General features: G+C 45.6%; 1 protein-coding gene across 1 annotated transcript; it reads left to right on the forward strand.

Moving 5' to 3' along the window:
* The first annotated feature begins 71 nt into the window (after positions 1 to 71).
* On the forward strand, positions 72 to 13,410 carry LOC135292355 (RNA polymerase II elongation factor ELL2-like). Its single transcript, XM_064406566.1, has 11 exons — positions 72 to 128; positions 1,502 to 1,568; positions 3,132 to 3,236; positions 3,977 to 4,116; positions 6,110 to 6,234; positions 6,369 to 6,459; positions 7,789 to 8,059; positions 8,801 to 9,054; positions 9,611 to 9,735; positions 10,147 to 11,887; positions 13,104 to 13,410. Exons 4-10 carry the CDS (start codon positions 4,045 to 4,047, stop codon positions 10,301 to 10,303), a joined length of 1,095 nt encoding a protein of 364 aa, XP_064262636.1. The 5' UTR covers positions 72 to 128; positions 1,502 to 1,568; positions 3,132 to 3,236; positions 3,977 to 4,044; the 3' UTR covers positions 10,304 to 11,887; positions 13,104 to 13,410.
* The last annotated feature ends 2,461 nt before the right edge of the window (positions 13,411 to 15,871 follow it).

Genomic DNA, 15,871 nt, shown 5'->3' on the forward strand with positions numbered 1-15,871 from the left:
TGGCGGAGCTGCGGGCCTGGGCAGGATCCAGTGTGTTCCGCAGGGCCCCAGCGCGCGCTGCGTCCCGCAGGGCGCCCAGCAGCACTGCCGTGCCCGTCAGGGTGACCCAGAGGCCCCAGGACCAAGAGGTGAGGGGCAGCTGTGGGGCTCTGCGGGCTGGCAGCGGGTGGGGGCTTGGCCATGGTGTTGGTGTCAGGTGCTGCTGAGCCCGCGGGACCTGTTGGGCAGGGCTGGGGCCCCACTGCTGCTCCAGGGCCCCTTGGAGGCAGCTGCCCGGGTGGGAGCCACTCACAGGGATGACCCGCAGGAGGTGCCAGTGGAAGTGGGAGGATCTCTGATGGATGTGGCACTCAGGGATGACACTGAGGAGGTGCCAGTGAAAGTCACATGTTCTCCATGCTGGGACACTTGGGAAATTCATGCTCTGGGCATGGCTCTTGGCCAAAATGCATGGATTTCTCATTGTTCCACATTGTACTGCACTCACCGAGCATGTCAGGGTAAAGGAAACTCTCTAACAGTATTTTCTAGTATTAGGAGGAGGTATTAGTATATTCCCAGCTGTGATGCCTAGTGGAGAACTCCAGCCACATGCACATCATTTTCAAAGCTTTTCCACTCTTTGATACAGGTTTAGCAAACATAGAAATTAACCTTCATTGGTTCTAAAGTACAATACCATTAAGTAATATGCCATCCTCTATTTGGAATTGATGTCTCCTTTCTCATGCTAATTAGTCCACATTTTTCAGTCCATTTATCATACATTTTAGATTTTATCTCAGCCAATTGTGCCTTCAGAATGAAGCAGTTGGATGGCAGCAGTTATTTTTGTTAAAAAATGTACTTAGGCTGAAAAAGATTTTACAGATTTTTAAACTCCACTGGAATGTGACACAATTTGTACTAAATGATGAGATCAGCCAAGTAACCCCAATTTTGGTATATCTGTCTTGCCAAGGAGAAACTGTTTCCACTTCACATCTATACAAAATTGCATCTAGAGGTGAGGAAAAGAGAAAGGGTTTTCATGCCTCTTGAGAGTCGAAATTCACCTCATGCAGGTGAAATTCTTCTTGGAGCTGACTCCAGGATGTACTTCCATAGTGCCAGATAAATCCCAGTGTCAGGTCCTGCCCTGAATTCTTAATCTTTTTGTGAACCACTCTCACCTGGATTGTTAGCTGAGCACTGCCCAGTTCAATTGTACTCAGGCACTTGATTTCAAGGGAAGCCTGTGCCTATAAATTCCAGCAACTGGGAAAGGATGACTTGCTACTTGAAGGCTTGGCTGCATTAGAGGCTAAGTGAGGGTCGCTCTCTCAGGGCACTTTTGTAGCCGGCTGCTTTCAGAGGGAGAACTGTGTCAAAGCAGCCCTTTTGAGTGATGGGACAGCAAACCTTTGCAAGTGCAGCTCTTGTTTAAAATGAAGGGCCAAGTTAATCAGCAGTGATGGAGAGTAGGCTGAAGATTTTACAGAAAATTTCTTCTTCCTTTTAGCCAAATGCCAGCGAGGCGTCGTACAATGGAAGTGCGCATGATATCAAATTGTATAACCCACTTGGAGGTATGGTTGTCTTTCATATTTTGCTCAATGTCTGTATAATTTTCACCTTGGCAATTCATTTTTGCAGCATATTCTTGGGAGAGGGGATCTCTTGTGTTCAGAGCTCTCAGCTGGAGGTGGTTTGGCCTCAGGTCAGCCTTGCAGTCTCTTGTCAGTGCATTCAGGCACTGGTTTGTTTTCCCCTGAGAAAGCCTGCCAGTCCTTCCTTGTTCCCATACTGCTTGATGGGCTGGAGTTTGGAGCATAAAGGTCAAGGTTTGGAGCACCTTATGCATTTAAATTCACAGTTGTGGTAGCTAATGTTTTGGATTTGCAAGTAGATTTTGGAGTACCTAGGCATAGTGCCTATCCATAAGAATTAATTGCAAATTGAAAGAAAAATGACTGTGAGGAAGTCGCATAGAGAATTTCAATAAAGTCATTGGGGAGAACCATGCTTGATTTAATTTTTTTTGTCTTGGTCATTAATAAGTCAGTGCTGCCATATTACTGTGTTGGGTTCTTTTCAAGGAAATTGAATGGAAGATATTGATGTCATCTTCCCAGTGGATTCCATCACTCCCCACAAAGCACAATGTGCTTAGGGGCTGCCATTTGTTGTTAACCTGTTCTGAGTGCTGTTTCCCCAAGGAGCCTGGCTCCAGGCAGACACCAGGTGCACATTCCCCTTGCAGGCACTCTGTGGTGCTGCCTGCAGCAGTGAGCTGAGCCAGGTACAGCCAGCTGCCCTGAGAAAAACAGGCTCTCACCTGGCTGTGGCTGCGGTCACCTGCCTGCAGGGACATCCCTGCCCCTGCACGTGCAGCTCTTGCTCTGCCTTAGCCTAGTGCAGAGCATTTTAAGGCAGCACAATGGTGGCTTTTTGGAGAGACAAAACTAAACTTCTGAATTTCTCCCTCAGGACATTCTGTTTCACATGTGAATGAAGATTTGTGTGATTCTTGGTGGTGGTCTACTTAGATCCTAAGGGAATATTTAACATTCAGTAGCTGGGGTCTGAGGGCTGGCAGTAGTGAGACAGTTGTGGAACTTGGTGGCAATTTTGCTTTGGGCTGGCACAGAGAATCTCAGGTGAGACAGCTCTGGTTGCTGGTAGTGTACAGGGTGCCTTTGCAACATGCTCCATGCAGTATCAGTTTGGGACTGGTGTTTGTCACAGAATCAGAGAATATGTGATTTGGAAGGGATCCACGAGGACATGCAAGTGCAGCTCTGTCCCCAGGAATCCCACCAGGTGCCTGTGGACCTTGTCCAAATACTTCATGAGCTCTGCTGGACTTGGTGCCATGAGCCCACTAAGGGAGCCTGTCCCAATGCTTGACCACCCTGTGGTGAAGAACTCTTACCTAATCTTCACCTTAATGCTTGGTTATGGTTTCAGGTAATTTTCATTAGAAGTCATTCAGGGATATCATTTTGGGAGTTCTTTTGCTTGAATGCTGTGGGAAGTTTCTGTAACTCCATCAGATTGAACTTCTGAAAACACTAGCAGTGCCCCCACTCCATAACTGGCATGTTTACCTTGTTCTAAGTAATTGAAGTGTGTGATGTTTGTGTCATTAGGTTTGCAGGCAAATATCAGAGAGGCATGGTCCAAGGAAGAGGAAGTGGAGAAAGGCATTAAAAGTTTGACCTACATTGGAAGATTGAAGGAGCGTGTAAAGAAAGGTCAGTCTCTGTGTGTGTGATGGAAGACACAAAGCTCCCGGATGTCTCACCAGGACTCAGAGAGTCTCCATCAGACACCAAGCACGAGTTCCTGGTTTCAAAGCAGTGCCTGGTGTGTCATATCCCCTCCCTCGACCTGCTGGCCACGCTTCCCCTGGTGCAGCCCAGCACACGGTTGCCTTTCTGGGCTGCCGGCACACGGTGCCAGCTCATGCCTGGCCTCTCATCCACCAGCACCTCCAAGTCCTCCCCACCTTCATCCCCAAGCGTGCCTCAGTGCCAGGGCATGTCCCAACCCCAAAGATGCAGCACTTTGCACTTGGCCTTGTTGAACCACATGAGGTTCCCAGGGCCCCACTTCCCAAGCTTGTCCTGGTCCCTCTGGATGGCATCCCATGCCTCTGGTGCTGGCAAACTTGACGAGGGTGCATTTAATCCCACTGTCCATATCATTCTTGACAGAGCTCACTGCTTGAGCTTGCAAACTGGGAAAATCATATAAAAGCACCATGCATAAAAGTAATTTTTCAGAAATACCACCCCTCCAATAGCATTCCTTTACCAGGTATTTTTAAGGAATGTTTCTTCCTAATGCTTTACTATTTGGATTCTTAAAACTGATCTATAAATGCTGAACAATCAGAGTTTCAGCAGTCTCGGTACATCCTTTTGAATCAACTTCCTTGCCTTCTCCCAACACCCCATTTAACATCTCTTTTTCTGTTTTTCCTTTACTGAAGTGAAAATACCAGAGCTCAGGAGAACCCCATGCAGCTCTCCAGATCTTGTGCCTGAGAGGAAGAGAACGATGCCCACGAACCCTGCCAAATTCTTCCAGAGACTTTCCAGGACTGTTTCACAACGACCCATCAGAGACAGGGTGATTCATTTACTGGCTCTGAAGAATTACAAGAAGCCAGAGCTACTTTCCCGCTTAGAGAGAGAGGGAGTTGTGGAAAAGGACAAGGAATCTCTTGGAAAGATCCTTCAGGAGATGAGATCCTGGAGTCACTGCCAGCAATGCTAACTCTCAGCTGTCTTACTTCAGCGTTTCAATTGGAAACTAATGAGAGGCTTGGGAAATACTCCTGGTTTAGGTTTTTCCATCAGCTTTACCCAGTTCCCCCCCAATGGCAAGCCCATGTGAGGAAAGAAAGAAACCTTCCAAACTTGGGAGGCATTGTTGTTGTTTTTCTAGAATGGCTGGCAATGATAAATTTTTTGTAACGTACTTGCTTCTCGTGCCTTTTTGTAATCCTCTGTCTTTTCCTTGCACTCTTTAACTGCTTCATGGACTAACTCCACAGGGTGAAAGTCTCAACTGGATGAAACACTTAGTTAAGGTCCTTAAAATATCCTGGGACAAGTTTCAGAGGAGAGAATTTTGGTAGCTGCCTAGGGCAGTATTTCACTTGAAGGATTTGGTGGCCACTCGATGGTACTTGGCTGCTGCTGGGATCTGTGGGGATTGCTTTCCAGGGGAGGGTGTTCCAGGCAAATCCTCCATGATAAGGGTGGTAGCCAGCTTTGAGCACAGGGGTTCTTTGCTGTTATGTGATCGAGTCTTCAAAGTCCTTGGCACCTATTATTTTTCAGTAACTTTTCCAGGTGTTTGTTTAGTTCCACTGGTATTTCTTTATCACTTTATTTCTTGATCATTCCTACAATTCACATTGATGCAAGGATTCAGTGGCTGTTTCCTTCCTTTTTCAATATTCCCCGTCCATGTAGGCTGTTACTGAATCATGCAAGCATTAGGTAGCATATCATGTAGCAATATTTCCTTTTTAGCTATGAAAGAAGGGATTATAGGATTTCAAAGCTCAGCTCCTTAGAGGGTAAGAGGTGAAAAAAATTTCTCCTTTCCCTTTTTTCTTGTCAATGTTTAAGGAGATTTTGAAGGAGTATTTTCTTGTTTGCCGTGTGAACTGCCTCAAGGTACTGTTTGCATTCTGAAAGGGCTGTGTGAACTTCAGCACACAGCACTTCATCCTGAAAACGATTATTCACATTATTCTTAGCTTCACAAGGAGGTGGCATTTTTTTGGGGTATAGATGAAAAACCAGTAGGGTGAACTTGCTGAGCGCTTAGACTCCCAGCCTTCCTTTTCTTCCAACACAGCCTTAGTTCTGCTTTTAAGAAGTGAATTCCTGATTCTGGGTATCTTGGTTACTTTTTAGCTGTTGAAATGTAGCTCTAGGTAGGTTATGTCCTACAAGTGTTCCATAGGAAGCTGTAGTTTCCTCTGAGCAAGCACTTGAGAAAGAAAAGCAGTTCTGTTTGCAGAGACAAATGCCAGCATCCTGTGGAGCTTCACAGGATGGTGAAAGCATGCCCCGTTAGAGGCCCAGGCTGTGCTCTGCCATGGCAATGCAGCTGGGTGAAACAAGAGGGTAGCCAGTGTCCTCCTGAGGGTGGAAAAATATGGATTTGCCCATGGAGATGATGTTCTTCAGGTCTTACTTGAGTAAGAAAAGGAAACAGAAAGGAAAAGCCTGGCCTCTCCTTGTATTTCAAATGGTGAAGGTTGAGAGTTCTGGCATATGGGACTTTGGCTCTCAAAGCTGTGTTAAAGACCAAAAAACCTGGATCCCTGGTGCAGGGAGAGGTTTTCATAGCATCCATTTCCTCCATGCTTGCAGCACTTTGGCATTTACTTACCTCCAAATTTCTAGAGCCCAAATGGACCACACCTCTTTAATATTGTTACCTCTTACATGTCAGCTCCCTTGTTCTTCACATTGAACAAAAGTCCAGGAAAACTGGTGCATGATTTCTTTTCAGCTTTGCTTTAGCTTTGCAGTACCAGTTTTACATCTATAGTCTGCCTTTAGGTGTAATGAACATTTATGTTTTAAATGTCTGTCCTTAGGTAGCCAACCTGGATGCAAATGAGAATTCTTTCAGCCTGAAGGAACATTTCTTTAAAGACATCCAGGAAGATTGGCCTGGCTACACTGAAAGAGATAGACAGACATTGGATGTGACCCTTTCTCGGTAAGTTCAGTCAGGACAACAATAATTTCAAAAAACCCTCTGGGAAATGAAACCCTCTGTTTTCCCTGTGAGAAAAGAACGATGACTGTTGATAGTTTTGCTTTGTAACCTGAAATGTTGGGCCATCCTTACAGAAAACCAACTCCATCTCAAAATGCCACCAGCACCAGCCAGTCACCATCTCTGGGACCTTCTGAAGGAGATACTCCACTCAGAACTGCTCAGGTATTTTGTGACTTTTTTAACATTCTCTACTATGAATGATGTTTTATCCCACTTGCTCCTGGTGCCCAAGCTGTGATATGAAGCAGTAGTGCTCTCTTTATATTGTATGAACCTGAGGCATGTACTTCCAATGGGATTCCTGTATACTTTTCCAGATGGTTGCAATGTCAAAGCCTGCAACAAGCTTGCACACATGACTTGTTTCTCATGGTGCATAGGAAACTCTGCTAAGGACAAGATGTGGACATGTTTCTGGTACCTGGCTGTGTCTGTGCAGGGTTCTTGATGATATGGCACCTCTAGTCCTTAAAACATGCACAGACATGCCAGTGCTACTGTTTGAAGAGAAATCTTAGGGAAGTCTAGAATAAGGACAAATTCCAGTAGTAAGGCATTTGTAGGAAACTTGTTTTTCTGTCCTAAGCAGCATTTAGGCTCCCATTTTGATTCAGACTATCCCATGTGTGAGGAGGGGACTCTGAATCATCATGGAATACCTCGGACTTGTCAGGCTTAAAATCAGAGCATGGTCTGCTTTCTTACCAATACAAGAGGGCAAGGCAAACCTTTTGAAAGAATCTTGGAAAACACTGCATGAAAAGTTAGTTTCCTAAAGATTAAAAATACTCTTTAAATAGAGGAGGGAGGACACAGCTCTGTTTTTCCCTACTCTTTTCCCAGCCAGAGGAGGAAATGTTGCAGGGCCCAGCATTCCTCTTATGTCCTGGCTCCTTGCCCACAGCATTTCTGTCAGCAGGCAGGCACGGAGCCGTGTCTGGCACTCCTGCTCTGAGCTGCTGATGTGCACGGATAGGAGCAGTGTTTGCTCGGTAGGGAATAGGCTGTGATCCAGGGTTTCCTCTGGAGAACACCAGGAATGAGACCTGCAGCCAGACTGGGGCTTTTCTCTCTGTTGTTATCATCTCTGCTCTGGACACGCTGCGATCGGCACCGCACCGGCGGCTCCTTGGGGCTGCTTTGGGGAATCGTGTGGGTGTGTGACAGCAAGAGTTGAGTGTTTTCCTGGTGTGTCTAAGGAGAAACAGGGAGCAAGATAAAACCAGCCTGAGCTCCCCATTTTGGGAAAGCCTTTGATAGAGGTGCTGAAGGGAGTGTCTTTGTCCCAAAGCCTCTGAGCTACAGACTAGGAGAAAGACTTGCTGAATACTGGGGTGAGAAAGTAGGGATGAAATAGAGAACATATTTAGCTGCAGCACTCCTTGTTTGACAGGCTGTTTTAGGTAAGAAAGGTGTGTTTTCAACCATTGCCAGTTCAGAAATGCTGTTTGTTCAGAATGGAAGCAAAATTAATCGGGATCATCTTTGCAGAAACGGCCTCTGGCTTCTGACTTTCTCAGTCCTGTGATGGGCAAGAAGCAGAGGATTGACCAAGAGCCCAGTGATGTCCAGCCAGCAGCTGGTGGCCACTCTCCTTCTTTCTTGGACCTGCCTTCCACATCCTGTTCAACTTTCAACCCATCTCCAATTGTCAGATTGATTTCAACTTCCACCCCGGAAGAACAACAGAAGAATAAGTTTCAGACACATTCTGGATTCCCAGTGTCTGCCAGGGTGCAGGGGAAGACTCCCAAGTCCAAGGGTGAGTAAACAGAATGAGACAGGGTAAAAAAATCCCATCCTTTGGATTTTTATGAAATGCTTGCCATGATCAAAGCCAAAGAGAAGAGCAGAGAGCTCAGGACCCAGGCAGAAAAGGAGTCACACAATCCAAGTGCAAAGGGTATTAAACTGATGGACCCCTTTCAGATATGCTTCCATTTCATTTTTTTACTGGATATCTATATGGTTTCTTGCTCATATCCAGCCTCTCATCCACCAGCACCTCCAAGTCCTCCCCACCTTCATCCCCAAGTGTGCCTCAGTGCCAGGGCATGTCCCAGCCCCAAAGATGCAGCACTTTGCACTTGGCCTTGTTGAATCTCATGAGGTTCCCAGGGCCCTACTTGCCACGCTTGTCCTGGTCCCTCTGGATGGCATCCCATGCCTCTGGTGCTGGCAAACTTGCTGAGAGTGCACATATTCCCACTGTCCATGCCATTCTTGATATAGCCAATGCTTGAGCTTACAAACTGGGGAAATCATATAAAAGCACCATGCATAAAAAGAATTTTTCATGAAAACCTCCCATCCAGTATCACTCCTTTACCAGGCATTTTACTAACTGTTTCTTTTTAATGCTTTACTATTTGGATTCTTTTAGATTTGTAAATGCCCAACCAATAGAGATTCAACATTCTTGGTGCATCCTTTGGAATCAACTACCTTGCCTTCTGCAAACCTGCAATTTGAACTCTCTGTTTCTGGTTTTCCCTCACTTTAGGAGAAGAAGCAGAGGTCAGAGGAGCCCAACAGAACAATCCAGGTCCTGTGCCTGAGAAGAAGAGGATGGTGCCTGTGAGACTTGCAGACATCGACTGGAGCGGCTGCGCTGCTGTTTACGGCCGACCCTACAGGGACAGGGTGATTCATCTGCTTGCTCTGAGGGATTACAAGGAGCCAGAGTTACTTGCTCGGCTGCAGAGAGATGGAGTCAGGCCAAAGGACAAGGACTCCCTTGGAAAGATCCTTCAGCAGGTGAGATCATGGAGCTTGTGCCAGCAATTCTTCCATCATGCTGTTCTGCTGTTCATAATTTTACTACTTCCTCACCTGTTCAGATTAGAGACTTTTCCAATACTCCTTCAAGGTAAGTTCCACTGGTATTTCTTTCTGATAGGCTTTCGTCAGAGGCACACCCATGGAAAGATGCCGTAGCTCCTTCTTTCCTTTTTAAATATTCCCCATGCACCTGAATGGTGCTGTTGCTGAATTATGCAAGCATTATTATATTAAATAGGATTATTTCCTCTTTAGCTAAGAAAAAGAGTTTTGGAGCCTAGGCAAAGGACTCAAATTCAACGTGGATACAGTTTTAGTTGATCGCAGGGTGACTTCTAGGAACTCATTCCCTGAACCTGCAAAGTTTGTTGCTGTGTTTGCCCAGGGCAGTGGCAGGGCTTTTTCACCCTGCAGACAATCACAACATAATGAGAACCATGTTCTGCCATCCCAGCTGAAGTAGCTCCTTTAGATTTCTGTAGTTTGCATGTAGGTGTAATGAAGATTTGTTTTCCAAAACGTTTGCCTGTAGGTAGCCAACCTGAATGCAAAGGAGAATTCCTTCAGTCTGAAGGAACATCTAATTCAAACCCTTCAGACTGATTGGCCTGGCTACAGTAAAATCGAAAGAAAGAGTTTGAAGTTAATACTTTCTAGGTAAGTTCAGTCTCTTGGGGAAGGAAAAGAGCCTTTTCAGAAAAAAAGCCCTGGGAAATGAAGCCTAGATTCTTAGAATATGCTGCACCAGCAGAGGCCCATCAGGGTCATGGAATCCAACTCCTGGCCCTGCACAGACACCACGAGAATCACACCCTGTGCCCAAGAGAGTTGTCCAAACTGTTCTTGAGCCTTTGCTGCAGTGACCACTGGCCTGGGGAGCCTGTTGCAGTGCTCAAGCACCCTCTGGGCCATGAATGTTTTCCTGATGTCCTGTCTAAAGCTTCCTCAACTCTGCTTCATGTTTTTCCCTTGAGTCCTGACACTGAAGGTCTGTTTTCCCTGCAAGGAAAGAACTATGACAGTTGATATTTAGGCTTTTTAACATGAACTCTTGGACCATCCATACAGAAAATCAGCTCCATCTCAGAACCCCACCAGCAGCAGCCAAGCAACATCTCCAAGGCCTTCTGAGACAGATGTTCCAGCAAGACCTGCTCAGGTATTTTGTGCATTTTTAACATTCTGCACTGTGTATTACATTTTAGCAGACTTGCTGGTGATGTAAAAGCTGTGATGGGAATGTGCAGGACCAGGCCTGGGCATGTTTTGCCACACACTGCTGTGACCTCAAGCTTGTGATAAGAAGAGAGGATCCAGCAGGGGTGGAGCAGCATTGTCCTGATCCAACTTTCTACTCTGCCTGGAGACTTGAGCTCAGTCCCCACCCTCAACTCATTCCCTGGACAAGGGCTCAAAGTTCTGGCTCTGCTTGTGTGACAGAATTGCATGAAAAATCTCCTGTGCATAAGAGGCTGCACCAGGCTGGGGCAGATGGGGCCCTCTTGCTCTCTTCTCCCTCTGTCTCTCTGTCACTGTCATTGTTGACCCCAGCTCTGCACTATCCACATGGCTGGACAAACACAGCACCTACGGAATGGTGCTATTCCCTCACTCTCTCCTCTGCCTTAATTTCTCTCCTCCCTCCCTCTGCCTGGGCACAGCACGGCTGTCCTGTTCTACTCCATCCCTGGCCCTGAGGTTTGCTGTGCCTGTGGGGAGCTTGTGGCCGTCTGTTGTGGCTCGTGAGGCAGCACCTTTGAGAAGCTCCTTGGGAGGAGCTGAGAGATGACTGAAGGGCCCTGAGCAACATCAAGGGCTCGTTGGTAACCACTTGTGAAACTCTCTTGTACAAGTTTAAAGACTTGTTAGCCAACAGCTTTTGAGTCTGCAGAGTGGGTAAGCCTGCTGGATTTAAGACAGCTGTACCTAAATGCACAAGAGTTTCTGGACATGTGACTGGTGTCTGTGTTCATCCTGATGAGAATTCACAACCAACCATAACATCCTGTACTCAGGGGTTGTAATAGTGAAGCATTAATCTTGTTTTTAATGCATAAAACTCTAAAACAGCCAGGTTCCTCTGTAATAAATTATGTGGGTGTTTGATAGCAAAAGCTGAGTCTTTTCCTGGTGTGTGCAAGCAGTAATTGGGACCTAGTCAAAACTTACCTGGCATCCCCATTCTGGGGAGGCTTTGCTGGAGCTGCTGAAGGGAGTGTCTACTTCCCAAAGCCTTTTAGCAGTAGACTTGGAGAAGGACTTGCTAAGTGCTAAGACGAGAAAGTAGGAATGCAGCAGAGCAGATATTTACCTGCAGGTCTTCCAGGTCTGACAGTTATTTTTAATTTCAAATGGTGCATTTTAAAACTTTGCCAATTCACAGATGCTTCTTTTTTAGAATGGAGAGCAAAACCTGATTGTGATCATAGAAGAATGAATTATTTTGTTTTTGTTGCAGAAACGGCCTCGGGCTTCTGGCTTTATCAGTCCTGTGAGGAGCAAGAAGCAGAGAACTGAGCAGTAGCCCAGTTACATCCAGGCAGCAGCTGGTGGCCGCTCTTCTTCCTGGGTGCTGGCTTTAACATCCTATTCTACAGGGATGTCAGAGCCATCCCCATGGAATGGGATGTCAAAGCCAGCACCCTGCCTCCAAGTCTGGGCTCCATTTCCCTGCACCCTTTAGGTTAAAAAAAAGACAAATACTGGAGTTCTAGAATGCCAACATTTGTGTGGAGGACTGCCATATCCAAAAAGATGTGAAGAGAGCTGGGGAGGCTGAAGCAGTAGTGTCCCTTGGATTTCAATGAAGGTATTAATGTGCTGCTTTTCCTAACTCCAGTGTGGACAATGATGGAGCAAAATTTGATTATTAAGAGAAGCCTCTGCCCGAATTTTGGTGCAAGCAAGACCATATTTCAGAGTTAATACTACAGATGTTATTTGGGGCCCTCCCTTCCTGCAGTGCAGCTGCACAGGCTCAGCTGCAGCAGTGCTGCTGCATCCCCTCATGGCATTTCCAGGAGAGGAGGGAGAAGTGTGTGTGTGGTCTAAAGCCCTGGAAATTGCTGGCAGCTTGTGTCAGGGCAGTGATGTTGGCAGGGGCAGCCAGGCCTCCTGCAGCTCTGGGGCTCTGGGGCAGCTGCGGCCTTTGGAGCAGGCACGGCAGGGCCCCGGCTCACACTGGATACAGCCAGGGATGCTCCGTGCCAGGCTGAGGGCAGGTCTGGCCCTGCAGGGCAGCAGTGCAGTGAGGCCCGTGCCAGGGTTCTTGCCAGCAAATGTCACTGGGCAGAAGCCAGTAGTGCAGGCTACTGCTTCTCTGGTGCCTCTCAAAATGTGGAAAGGCATCTGTAGTTTTCTTTTCAAACCTGTCCAACACACCAGTCAGGTGTAGCTGGCCTGGGATGCACAAGTTGTTGTCTGTCCTGCTACTGAATTTCTACTTGTTAAAGATGTGTGGCTTGTAAATATTCATTTCAGGGTGATTTGAAATGTTCATTTCCATGTGGAGGGAGATTTGTCATCCAATAAAAACCAGACCTTAAGACTCATAGGAGCAGAAGCATTGGTGTGAGAGTGCTGGGAAGTGGCATCTATTATTCTCATTGCCACTTCATCTTGGATTTGATCATGAGCTTGATAAACCTCACACGTGCTGATTTGAGGGAGAAGGGAATGGAGAAGGTTTGACTCCCATCGGTGGCTTTGAGCATTAATGAGTTTTGGCCTCCTGAGGAGCTGATGTGCTTTGGGTTTTTGTTGTTGTCGTTTCTGACTTGTCTAGAGTTTATTTTTCGGTCTGCATTATAACAGCCTCAGTTTGCCAAGTTCCCTCAAGGGTGGTGGCTCACAGAGAAAAATAGCTCAAAAGATAAACTGAGTGTATTTTTACTGTTCTACATGAATAAAGCCAGACTGGACTAACTGAGTGTGCCTCAAGGCTGTTTTGTAGGAAAGGTCATAAAATTCTAAACTCCGCAGAAATGTTGGCATGCACTAATTTTCTTTTGATTTCTCCTTCATAGGATAGCCCCAGCTACTCTGAGATGAAGAGCAGGTGCCAGCAGCTCCACAAAAAGCTGTCCCACATTCAGCAATGAATATCTGAATTTGGCAAGCAGCAAGTCCTGGAGTCCTGGCACCAGTCTTCTGCTTCAGCAAAGGAACATCTATGAGCTCCAGCTGTTTTATTTTGAAAGAAGATTAGCTTTTTAGGTTTCTTCAAGTTAGTAATAAGGAGATGATTATTTGTTAAAAATGTAGGATTAGTTAGTCTAAGATTAGAGAATTTAGTCTTGATCTTTAGCAATAAAGAAGTTGCATTATTGTTAACTCCTCTTATTGTCAGTTTTATCATCTTTGGAGAGTCTTTCTTCTGGTCAATTCTTCTCTTCAAGACTTAGCTCTGTCCACTGAATGAAACTTATCAGTAGAGAATGGGAGCCCAGTACTTCTATTATGATATTGTGCACCTATTAAGAAAATATTGTAGCAAATGGGATTTCTTTATGATAAGAATAAGCCTGTTTTCTGATTTTCTTGTTAATTTAAGATCTTTGCCTTAAGGGGTGGAAGGCATAGAGGACAACCCCCTCCCCAAATGACCTTGTTGTGGAGGGTTGCAGAGAAGTGCACATGGGCTGCTCTAAGCTGTCAGCTGAAGCAGCTCTCAGGACTGCTTGGAGATCATGGCCTCACCTTGTCATGAGCCAGGGAAGATCCAGATCTCTGTAAGGATTTTGTAAAAGACATGGAGAAGTGTTGGAGGCAAGGTACTACAATAGGTTTAAAAAGAGAAATTCAGTTCCAGTGTCCCTTCAGGATCGCTACCAGTTTTGTAGATTTCTCCAAACTAGTCAGTCACAACCTGTCTTTCTAGAGAGACACAGGTCTTGATTCCTGCACAGACCAATGGGGACTTTGATGTCTAGTTCTTTTCCTAAATTTCTTGCCATTTATTTATTCAGCTGAAAAAGAGGACATGTTAGCAACAATACCATAATCATCTCTTGGGAAAGGATATGAAATTGTCTGAGGGAGGATAATATTTGGGAACACTCAAAGGTGGCTGGGAATGCCCCTTTCTTCCTTGCAGAGCATTCTACAAATTCCTCCATTGTCTCCAAGCCAACGATGTTGAGTCCCTGTACCTCAGAGCCCTTGGGGTGTTTTGTGATTGAACACCTGAGCAGTTGTTGCCCTTCTGCTCTCCTTCAAGCCAAGTTCAAGAAAATGTCACCTCCTAAACCCTGAGACTTGGGTCCATTTTTGCCTGGCTCAGGGGGTGCTCCTCCAGCTCTGCAGTGCAGCAGCCCCAGGGATGCTGCCGTGGGGGGCATGGGGTGAATTGTGCTGGGCTGCCTCCCCTGGGCCTGCTGGCTGCTGCTGCTTGACAGAGCGTGCCAGAGTGCTGCTGCCCAGGCTGGGCTGTGACTGAGGATTTTTCATGGTTAGCCCTTCATGACATATCTTTCCCTTGACGGGATTTCTTCTAACTCACTCTACACTGCATTAGAAAGTTTTATTTCCATGCTTTAACAAATTGAGGCTTCAAATTCTCATCTACATTTTCCCCTCCAGTCCGTTATGTGTTGGGGCTGTCTTCCCTTGGGGGCAGGTGTATCAATGTACTGATCCCATCCCCTTTTATTGCTGCACGAGTGCTTAGGAACACTTCAAATGGCCCTTTCCACTTTTCTTTAGGTGGCTTGTTGCTCTGCTTTCTGACATAAGACACAGTCCCCAGGTTGATGAGGATGTATCTGAGTATCCAAAGTCACCAGGGTTGGTCACAGCAGAGGCTTGTGGAAAGATGAGATCACTTTCCAAGAAGATGATAAGGGACTGAAATTATCATTTCCTATCATATGATTTTCTCTAGAAAGCATTGGAACTTTACAGTGCCTTCCATAGAGCATTTCCTATGGGCTCACTTTTTTCTTTAGAAGCCACTGGAATTCTGAACCTCAAGAGAGCAAGAGGAAACATTGGTGGCCACTTCAGTGAGTTTTCCTGGCCACTTTTATTCATTTCTGGTTTTAGACTCTGATTTGTTCTCTCAGCCTTGCTGCTGGAAATGACCTCCATGGGCTGAGTAGGTCCCATTAAACTGGCAGTGTTTTACATAACTTTTGTACAGTTTCAGCTCTGAAATGAGAATCTCTATGGATGACATTCCAAAAGGAATCAATGAATCTTAATCTTAGTAGTTTTTCTTTTATTATTACTTGAGGTAATTCTTTGAGTTGGTTTGTTTTTTGGTTTTTTGATTTTTTTTTTTACTTTTTTGGTTTGGTTTTGATTTTTTTGGGGTTTTTGTTTGTTTGTTTGTTTGTTTGGGTTTTTTGCTATTGTTGCTATTGTTGATTTTGGGTGGTGGTTTTGTTTTGTTTTGTTTTGGGTCTTTGTTTGTTTGTTTGTTTGTTTTTGCATTGTTTTGGTTTGGTTTCCTATTTGAAAGTTTGTGGGTTTTTCTTGTTGTTGTTGTTTTTCTGTTGTTTTTTTTTTTTTTTTTTTTTGTGACAAGAAAAAGCCTCTGGCCATACAGAAAGTGGGTCCACAAACTGTAGAAGGATTCCTGACTGAACAAGGCCATGATATTCTCCTGTGAGAATTGGAAAATCTGGTCTGCAGTTTACAGTTACTCTGAAGACCATGTACTGTCCCCATAACAAGACAGACCATGTACTGTCCTCCAACAGATACATCAAGGAAGAAGGAGCATTGTGCCCAGATGAAACCAAATGCCAAGCACACACAAGTGGGAGCTGCTAATTTGGCACACCTTAGCTAA

This window comes from Passer domesticus, unplaced genomic scaffold (assembly GCF_036417665.1).
Source record: "Passer domesticus isolate bPasDom1 unplaced genomic scaffold, bPasDom1.hap1 HAP1_SCAFFOLD_307, whole genome shotgun sequence".
NCBI lineage: Eukaryota > Metazoa > Chordata > Aves > Passeriformes > Passeridae > Passer > Passer domesticus.

Bases quoted from the DNA above. Each gene is read 5' to 3' on its own strand.
- LOC135292355 (XM_064406566.1), top strand. From the start codon at position 4,045: ATGCCCACGAACCCTGCCAAATTCTTCCAGAGACTTTCCAGGACTGTT. The intron at 6,235-6,368 runs GTAAGTTCAGTC...CCATCCTTACAG, and splicing joins TTGGATGTGACCCTTTCTCG to AAAACCAACTCCATCTCAAA. The intron at 9,736-10,146 runs GTAAGTTCAGTC...CCATCCATACAG, and splicing joins TTGAAGTTAATACTTTCTAG to AAAATCAGCTCCATCTCAGA.